The 10,552-nt window shown below is 40.6% G+C and overlaps 1 protein-coding gene across 2 annotated transcripts in view; it reads left to right on the plus strand.

The window, feature by feature from the left end:
* Positions 1 to 10,552, plus strand: part of usp32 (ubiquitin specific peptidase 32) — a 73,634-nt gene that overhangs the window by 16,778 nt on the left and 46,304 nt on the right. For both annotated transcript variants that reach the window (XM_015048164.1, XM_015048165.1), the window contains exon 3: positions 5,588 to 5,693. In XM_015048164.1, the coding sequence (XP_014903650.1) occupies positions 5,588 to 5,693 (106 nt within the window). The remainder of the gene's footprint in view (positions 1 to 5,587; positions 5,694 to 10,552) is intronic.

Raw genomic sequence — 10,552 nt, forward strand, 5'->3', positions numbered from 1 at the left:
TTTTCTGAGTTTAAAATTTTGTATATTTTATTTAACAAGCATATTTAATTATTTTCTTTCACCTTTTGTTAGCTTAAAAACACTGTTCAGTTCTCCTTTAAGGTTCTACATGAAGGTTCTTGAAGTGGTCCAAGTCAGAGTCCTGACTTAAATCTGACTGAGACTCAGATTTAAGATTAGGGTGATGGCATGAAGGCCTTTCAACCCAAAGGCTTGGAGCTCATAGCAAAAGTTAGTTAGAATGGTCTACGGCAGTGGTCCCCAACCCCCGGGCTGCGGACCGGTACCGGTCCGTGGACCAATTGGTACCGGGCCGTGCAAGAAATAGTTAATTATTTCCGTTTTATGTATTATTTGAGTTTGGAGGATCTATTATTTTGAAAATCCTTTAACCGGATTTTCTCGGTTACTTGTGCGCCAGCACTGATCCAACAGGCAGCAAAATGCTTAAGAAACGGATCAGATGTCTTTGGAAAATTACTTTGCAAAGGGGAAAAGGCCCAGAGGAGAGACAGGAGGATGGATTTATCCCAGACTGGTAGGTGAGTCCCACATTACAAGCCTGCGTAACATGTGGCGACCAGCTGCTAATGAAGCAATGAAGCTTCAAACTGCTTCACCACGTAGAGACCCAGCAGGCTGTGGATATAAGCAACACTTCGGGTGTCATTGTCTCCAATCACTCCCAGATGGGACCGTCTCGTTGCAGAGAAACAAGCTCAGGGCTCCCGTTAGTCATCGTGAGTTAAAATTTTCACGAAAGTAAAATGCTCGTTTTTGTGGCGCATCTGTATCTTATTTTGAAGGGATATGTAAACGTTACCATAGCGACCAGTCAGGGCGTTTGGGCAGTGGTCGAGAGGAGATGAGTAGAGCTTGTGAGTCTTAAGTCTGGTTTAGACGGCAAGATTTAAGAATTGTCGGCCGATTCTCCAAACCTCTGTGATCACAGAGCTGATAAAAGTACAACAGGTTCGATCGGTTCCTGTTCAGCCACAAGGCAGGAGCAACACGAACCGATTCCAGTCACAAACATCGCGATTCCAGAAGATAATCCAGTAAAACCCCCAACATAGCATACGGGAATTTAGAATAACCAAACACAGATGACGATGTAGAAGCAATAGTGACAGTTTGTGGAGTCATTTTAAAAGATAAAAGACGTAACATAAAGAAAAGGCGGTGGATAAAAGACAGCGGGAGCAGCCGCTCTTTGCTGCACTATGATTTGGAGGTGACTATGTTTTTTCATAGTTAACATTTTTAACTGAATAAACATAATAAACATATATAATAATGACCTTTACATATAATAATAAACATTTCCACATATCATCTCCGATATCCACCGGACTCTCAGTTGCGCGATATGTCAGCTGTTTGGGATTCCCCTCTGTTCTTACGTCACCGCGCTTTCTGATTGGCTACCTGTCACATTCAGCAGGTTGTATTCTCGTTCCCAGTCAGGGAAAACCCCACAGGCTGCGATAAAAGGACCAAGACAACCCAAATTGGGCATATTCAGGATTTAGCGGGAACACCAACATGCAGAAGCCTTATCTGACGTTTCACCTCCCCTTCCCCGGGCTGCAGCAAAATTTCCAAGTCTCGACTGGTCCGCGGTAATTAAAAGGTTGGGGACCACTGGTGGAAACATGCTAAAACCTGATAAGCTACCACACAGAGGGCCTCATCATGTCTTCCCTTAAGTCATTATATAAGAGTTTTCTCATTCCAAAAACAACAGAACTTTTTATAGATATTTTCAGGGAGCAAATGAAAGAGCAGCCTCTTTCTGCTAAACTGAACACCTTCTATAGATGTAAACTGGTGTAGATGTAACTGCTGTAGATGTACAGGTGAACATCAAGTTGGGTTCAGGAGTGTGACGTGTGCTTGGTGCGACCTGCTGTGATCCAACCTCCTTCTGTCACACCTGTTTATGACGGTGAACTCTTTCCACAGGGGAACCAATCAGAAGCAGGTGTTCCATTCAGAGCTGCATAATGGTGACCCAGTAGTTTTAGATAATAATACAACGTGGCTCCCTTCCTGAGCGTACAGTCAACTCTCTCAGCGTCTTCAGTGCGTTTCAGCACGGCTGGTATTAGTCATCCTCCTCTCACACAGCGCTTCAGTACTTCTTCCCCCCCCACTTCCCCTTCCCACCTTGTGCTGCTGCTGCCTCTGTGTCACCATGGCAGCAGTTAGTTCAGTGACATCTCTCCAGAAGCAAGGTTTCAGCTGGTGTCTTCAATCATGCCTGCAGATGTGCCATATCTTTACAGTTCAAGGAAAAGAGTTTGATCTGTCAGAAAGTTAGTCTTTAAGGTAACACTTTATTTGAAGGGGTGTGCATAAGACTGACATGACACTGTCATAAACATGACATAACATCTGTCATGAACATAAAGAAGTCTTTATGAATGTTTATGACTGTTGTCATGAAGTGTCATTCGGTAAATAATGACACTTTTAATGCAAAGTTGCTCTAAAAATTGCATTGAAAGTCCATTAAAAATGCCAACTTTACATTAAATTATAATTTACAAAATCATGTAAAGTTGGCACTTTTAATGGACTTTTAATGCAACTTTTAGCAACTTTGCATTAAAAGTGTTATTATTTACCGAATGACACTTCATGACATCTGTCATAAACATTCATAAATGTTCATGTTCATGTCATGTTTATGTCAGTGTCATGTCAGTCTTATGCACACCCCTTCAAATAAAGTGTTACCGTCTTGAATCATTTGAAGATTTATCCAGAGTTCCTTTTTGAAGTGTGTGAATTATTATCAGATTCACAGACTTAACCCCTTTTACACAACTGAATAAAAGCCTTTTGCATAATTGTCTTCATGCAGTGAAGACAATTATGATTGATTGATTCTATGGTAGCTGCAGGTGTTTATCTGCTATCTGCTAATATGCAGCGATGAGAAGACAATGCATATGTAAGCATCATCTGTGGAACTGCTGTTCTTAATGCTGCAATTCTGTGATATCTAGGGCTGTTGTAAATGATTAGTTTAGTAATCGAGTAATTCAATCAGAAATTGACCTGAACTGTATCAGCTACTTTAGCTAGTAAAAGAAAAATACGTAAAAGAGAAAATGTTATGAAGTATGAAAAAGTTATTTTATAAAATATTTAAAAAATAAAATAAAATCTTGTTATTAAACAGTGACATAATTTGTGATGTTGCCATTAAAAAACACTGCTGATGATTGATGCTTGTGAAGGTGATCTACCTAAAGCAGCGGGCAAAGGGACAGACCTGGAGCCATGTGTTATTAACTGTGTGCCGAGGGGTTTCCATAGATAATATGGGGATTCTGTGGCGAGTTACAAAAAAGATAATATTTTTACATATAGTCATCACTGACATAACAAGAACAGATCAGACTTTAGACTTTACCTGCAGTCAAGATCAACACTTAAACTTTGTTTTCTATTGATCTGTTCAGTTTACACCATAAACCTGAACTTCCTTGAATGTTGCATGTAATAAACTCCTGTTTGACTCGGCATGTTATAATGTAGCATGGTATTGCCTTATTCTGTGTCATTCAGTGTTTGAATGCACACTGTCATATAGCTGTGATGTCTGCTTGTTGAGTATGAACAGTTAACATCAGTGATATGTCATCCTGCTACATTGATGTATAAAAATGAGCTTGTCTGTTGTCACTGCTGGTATTTTGGTAAACATGCTCCAGCCTGTACTTTCCATGACGAACAGACGGTTTGTAGGCTTGGTGGGATTCCCCTGCAATCTCATTTTACTCTGTTACAAACTTGAACAAGGTTGTTTCGTCACAGGAGACACAGAGACACAGGTTTCAGTTGTTTCACTGTGACCTCAGCAGGTTGCTGTGAATTCATATGTCAGTGTACATTATATGTACTCAGAATGATTCTTTACCTCTACTGCAATTATTCATCTTCAGGGTTCAGAGGGAAAATATCTGGTAAATCCCTCCTTGCTGGTTGTGACATAACATGAGTCATCACTACACGTGTTTACCATGTAGTCTGTCTGTTTAGTATATTTATATTCAGTAGAACCATCAGAAGATAACAGAGGGGAAAAAGTGATGGTGGATTTAAAAGTTAGCAAAGTGTGACACACATTGACTTCCTTTTTTTCAAACCATAAGTTAGACAGTGTGTGACCTACTGACAAGGACATGCTTCATTAGCACACTGACTGCACAGTCACCTCCTCCAAGTCAGTTAGCATGCTTTGCAAACGCTGCACCGTTTGGGATCTCTGTATCTTTATGTCCTGTTGTAATAAATAGTTGAAAACTCAACTTTTATGTAAACTTTTTTTTTAAGCTGGTGACTGGTAGTATTTCTTCTCCCTGCTTTCATCTTTAAAACCTGATTTTGTTTCATGGTTTTTGTAATGTAAAGCAATTAGTTCCTACATTTTTAACAGATGAATGAATGTACTCCAAAAGCAGGAAGTGGACCATAGAGCAAAACAAACGCATGAGTGGAGAAATGGTCCAGCCGCTAAAATCTGACACCACTCAATGCTTGTTTACATTTCATAAAGAGTTAAGTTGTGCACAGTGTCTCATTCAGTGTTTTTTTTTTGTTGTTTCCTTGAGTGATTCTTGGTGCAACGCCACCACAGGCGAGGCGAGGAGGGGTAACAAGTTTTTCAAAGAGATTGGTTGATTTGTGAAAGAGAACTGCAGTGGCTGAAATTGTAGCAAATGTTGCCACTTTGGTTCCCAATCAAACCAAATCTACTGAACTATCAGCTGTGAAAACATCCTTAGTATAACGGTCCAGATGCTGATTGTTGCTTTTTTTTTTTGCATATCTGTATATAGAACAAATCTGTAGGAAAAAGAAAAGGCCAAACCCCACAACCAGAAAAAGGGGAATACTTAAACTGTTAAACCTGCAAATTTTTAATAGACAAAGTTTCTCAGACCTTCGTCACGCTCATCAGGTTTTGTGCTCATCAGTGTGAGGGACTTTCTTCATTGTTTCCTATCTTTGTCCAAATATAAACTACATGTAGTTTCTAAGGACAAGCTACTCATTATTACAATGACAAATAATCAGTTTCAGATCTAGAATTTTGCCACGCATGGTGGTGGCATGTTGGAGCTTCTGCTACATTGGAGCTGATTTGCCCATTTTATTTAGACTTTTGCTCATGTGTTTGGTTGAGGCGTTGCATGTTTGGACAGTTATTTATCTGGTGTTAGAGGGTGTTCAACTGGAATGAGTTTTGCTCTGTTTTACTTTCAGTTAAGATGTGTAACCGTGGCAACAATGATTTGTTTTTACAATTAGGAGCAGCTGATTAGCATCTCAAAATCTCAGATAAATCTTGAATTTTGACTCCAAATTCCAGAGGAGATGAAAAGGCTTTCTGGATGCAGAGCAGGACCTAAGAACAGAGAGAATGAAGAAGTTTACATATTTGAACAGAGTTCTTCCTTTTTAGTTTTGTGACTAAAACATTTTTGTGTTGTCAACAACAGTTTTCAGCTCATCAGTTCTCCTTGTATTATTTTCTGAATATCTTCAGCCTTTCTATTCCTGTCTGTTTCAGGTAATCTACAGCTCGTTTGGAGGCTCCTCTAAAGGACTGCACTTTAACAACCTGATAGTGGGGCTTGTGCTGCTGACCAGAGGCCGCGATGAGGAGAAGGCTAAGTGTAAGTACTTTCAGTTGAGCTAAGTGGAAGTTACACTTAGCAACTTGTTCCATGTTGTTATTGTCAGAAATGTCACAAAAGTCTGAGACATCATGGGAAATGGTGAAGAAAATTCCTTTCCTATCCAACACTTTTGCTGTTCTACCTCTGAAGGTTGCATTCTCCAAAATGTTTTATTATAAAACCCCAGGCTACATTTAGTCTTCATTTATGTTGAATATAGAACCAATATCAAAACACATAATACTCAAAACATTCAGGCATTTTGCTTTAGCTGGAGGTGCATGTTTCATGAAAAGTTTGCAGATAGTGGAGCTACACTGTGTGCACAATTATTAGGCAAGTTTTAGTTTTGACCATATAATCATAATTTTTATGCAGGACAATGCTCCATCGAGCATCACAGTACTCCACTATGTGGCTAGCCAGTAAAGCCCTTAAAGATGAAAGGATAATGAAGTGGCCCCTTTCTTCACTACTACAACTTGCATAATGATTGTTCACACAGTGTATCTTTGTATAATCAGTTTTCTGCTCATCAGTTCTGCATATTCTACTCTTGTGGGTCTGTCCATTGTTGCTCAAATAGTTAGCCAGATAAAGTTGCATTGAGAGCTTCAGTAGGATATAGAACTGGATGAAAACCTGGCCTTAATGAGCAATCATAGAATATTCAGCTTACCTTAGCTATTAGATATTTCACAATCAGAATTCCTTTTATTGTCATTGTGCAAGGAAGAAAGCACAACAAAATAAAAAAAAAATAACTCTCAAAGGCACAAATAAATAAAAAACATCTATCTATCTATCTATCTATCTATCTATCTATCTATCTATCTCATTCCATCCATCCATCCATCCATTTTATTTATTCCATCCATCTATTTTATTTATTTATTTATTTTCTGCCTCTTATCCGGGGTTGGGTCGCGAGGGCAGCAGCTTCAGAAGGGAGGCCCAGACTTCCCTCTCCCCAGCCACTTCTTCCAGCTCCTCCGGGGGAACCCATCGCGTTCCCAGGCCAGCTGAGAGACATAGTCCCTCCAGCGTGTCCTGGGTCTTCCTCGGGGTCTCCTACCGGTGGGACGTGCCCGGAACACCTCACCAGGGAGGCATCCAGGAGGCATCCTGACCAGATGCCCGAGCCACCTCAACTGGCTCCTCTTGACGTGGAGGAGCAGCGGCTCTACTCTGAGTCCCTCCCGGATGACCGAGCTTCTCACCATATCTCTAAGGGAGAGCCCAGCCACCCTGTAGAGGAAACCCATTTCGGCCGCTTGTATCCGTGATCTCGTTCTTTCGGTCATGACCCAAAGCTCATGACCATAGATGAGGGTGGGAACGTAGATCGACCAGTAAATCGAGAGCTTCGCTCTCCATCTTCATGGTGAAATAAAAAAATAAATAAGTATATCTCAGTACATATGAAAATATAGTAGAAACAACTGGGGTATTAAGGGAAAAAAAAGATCAGGTTTTAGATGAATTAGCAATTCTCAGTACACAGCTTGGGTAAAAACTGTTTTTAAGTCCGTTTGTTCTTGACTTTATTGCTCTGAAGCCCCTCCCTGAGGGCAGGAGTTTGAAGAGGTGGTGGTCCAGGTGTGAGGGGTCCTTGATGATGCTGCAGGTCCTGTAGATCTTCTCCAGATATGGAAAAGGCCAGCCATTCAGTCTCTGGGTGTTGTTTATGACCCTCTGGAGCTGCTTCCTCTCTGCCGCAGGAATTGAGGAAGCTGGAGACCCACAGCAAGACACCATGGCTCAACACCGACTCTAAAGAGCAGCGATAGAAGAACACCAACAGCTCAGTTCTCAAGTTGCTCTTCCTGAGAATCCTCAGGCAGTAGTGTCTGTTGTGCCTTCTTCAGGACTGAAGTGGAGTTAATGTTCCAGGTCTTCGCTGATGGTGCCCAGAATCCTGACATTTGGCACCGTCTCCACCCAGTCCCCATTTTAATGATGCGCTGAATGTCTGATTTACACCTCAACAATCGGTTCCTTTGACTTAGACGTGTTCAAACGGAGGTTGTTGGTGGTTCACCAGACAGACAGTTGTTCCACCTCCTCTCTGTATGTGGTCTTGTCTCCTCCAGAGATGAGTCCCACTACTTTGGTATTATCATCAAACTTTATGATGGTATTGTTCGGGTGGCCTACAGTCATGGGTGTAGAGCAGAGGTCTCATTCTCACGGCACGCGGGCCAATTGCGGCCCACAGGACGATGTCTCGTGGCCCCCACCGTGATATTAAAGTATAATATTAAAGCGGCCCACAGGGTGAGCGGACCTCTGAAGGAAGTCCCGCCCGCCATTCCTCGTCATGGCTGACATTAGGTGCTAGGCTAAGCTACACTGACTTCATGCACACTACACTTGTAACAATAGTGCGGCAGATGATGGAACAGTCCGGTACCAGTTGCCTTTTTTTGCAGTCGCCATTCCGGTACTTTCTACCATTAATAAATGCCACGATCAAACGCAAGAGAAAGGCGACTACTATCGCGCTGCTCATCATCGCCGCGCTGTTGTGACAAGTAGAAGCGGTAATGACGTTACACGTCGAGACGTTCTCCATACGTTGTTAGCTGGCTAAAGACTAATGTGAAACGTAGAACAAGAGCGACGCCAAGTGGAATAAACTTAGGGGTGCGTTCACACTGCAGCCTAAAGTGACCCAATTCCGATTTTATTTAACGTAATGCTACCTGTATCCGATCTTTTCATGGCAGTGTGAAAAGCACAGGTCGGATTCTTTTTGAATGCGACCCATATCCAATACGTATCCGATTCAAATGCAACCTAGGCCGTTTCTCAGTACTCAAGAACGCAAGTACGTTCTTGAGTTCTTGGCAAGCACGTACCCGCAAGAACAGTTGAAAGTCCGTTCTTACCAAGTTCACAAGGACGCAGTATGCTAGTTCGCCAATTGGAACAGGGCGTTCTTGATGACGTCACTCAACTTCCATAAATTTCAATAAATTGTTCAGTTTAACAAAGGATAATTCCTGTGTTAAACTGAACAATTTAACAATTGGGACTGGACAATTTTATAATTGGGACAAATATTAACAGGTATCAAATATACATAATTAAGGCAAAGTAATTTCTAAGTAGAAACACCTTATTACTGATTGAAAAAAGCTTAATAGAAAACAATTTATCACCTCAAATTACTTTTTCAGACTTCTGTTACCAGTGAAGCTTGAGTCTTGTTTGCCACCTTCATCAGATCATTTGCTTATAAAATATTTATCTCAAATGACAAATCATAATAGATGATGGCCAGCCTGTCATGCAGTTAACTGATTTCTTCCTTATTCCCCAGGTTTGCCGGGGATTCATAAACAGGGAAAGTTAAAACAATAATTTCATATTTAATGTTTTACCAACCTGCATCTGGCCAGAGTTCCTGTCACACAACTGGATGGTTATTTTATAACTACTAAACACTTATTAACAAACTTATGTTTCCTTTGTTATCATAATCAAGTATACTCTAGTAAGATAAAGAGAAACATAATTTTTGTAGGGATGTAGGAATTAGAATAACAAAAAAATAAACAAAAACAAGCAGATAATCAGTCAATAACTCCAGGAAATTCATACTGAGACTGTCAAAAGCAAATATTACCATAATTTAATGGTGTTTTTTCTAAGATGAGGAGACAGTGAAGAGAACATTGGCAGGACACGGGGATGAAGAGAATCTCCAGGAGTTTTTGGGAAGGTGAAAGTAAACCTGGAACTGCAGTCTGCTCACCTGAAGAGCTGCCTGCATAAAACAATGAAAAATAAGAGTTCACTCTCATACATGAAACGATAATCCTAGGGAAATTTTTTTTTTTTTTTTAATTTACAATTAAAGTATGATTCTCTGATCATGAAGGGACATTGTATTAAAATATTTTTTCTTACTACGAATTTAAATGCCCTAAAACAGTTAATTAGCGAATGAAAGTAATTGGTTTTGAAAGTCTTTGTCAACACAATTTATAAAATACCAATATTAACTAAATAAATATAAAAAATAAGCTAAGAGAAGAGATATTTCCTATTCTGCTACACTTTATATCTCACTTTCAGCCGCTACGAACAGATGACAAGCAGCGGAAAACGACAGTGACTTGCTGAAATCAGCCTGCGGTTAGCGGGGAAAACACGTTCCAACCGCCCGTTAAACTGGCAGCTCCTCCGGTCTGTTAGTGGAGCTATGCTACTCCGAAAAACTCCGGAGCAAATATTAAAGTATGAATATTCTGGATGAACTGAGTGGATAGATGAAGCTATAAGGTCTACTTTCTCGCCTAAAAACAAATTTAAATGAGTTTTCGTGGCAATTAATGGTGGTAAAAATGCAATACATTTCGGTAAGACCGGACTTTCAACTGTTCTTGCGGGTACGTACTTGCCAAGAACTCAAGAAAGTACTTGCGTTCTTGAGTATTGAGAAACGTCCAGGCCGCATTCATCCGAACTGAACGTCACAACAAATTCTACGTCCTTATACGCGCAAGTGGGAAGAAAAACAACTATGACGGACTATAATGAGGATTAAGTTGTTAATATGCTGCTCCGGTTGGACAACAACTTCAAATATGTAAGCTAAGCTCCACCGTTAGCCTCCATGTTTACTTCCGCAAACACTGAGCACTTCTTTTTATTGCGGTTGGCAGAACACTAAGAACGCTGACGCTATTGCGCCCTCTACTGCGCATGTGGGACATTTTCAGGTCGTTTGCCCGTTCCGACTGCAGAACACATACAGGTCGCATATGTGTGGCAGTGTGAACGGCCCGGCAAAAAAAAAAAAAAAAAAAAAAAAAATCCGATTTGACAAAAAATCGGAATTGGGTCAC

This window comes from Poecilia latipinna, unplaced genomic scaffold (assembly GCF_001443285.1).
Source record: "Poecilia latipinna isolate Pla-1442-1.1 unplaced genomic scaffold, P_latipinna-1.0 Scaffold864, whole genome shotgun sequence".
Lineage (NCBI taxonomy): Eukaryota > Metazoa > Chordata > Actinopteri > Cyprinodontiformes > Poeciliidae > Poecilia > Poecilia latipinna.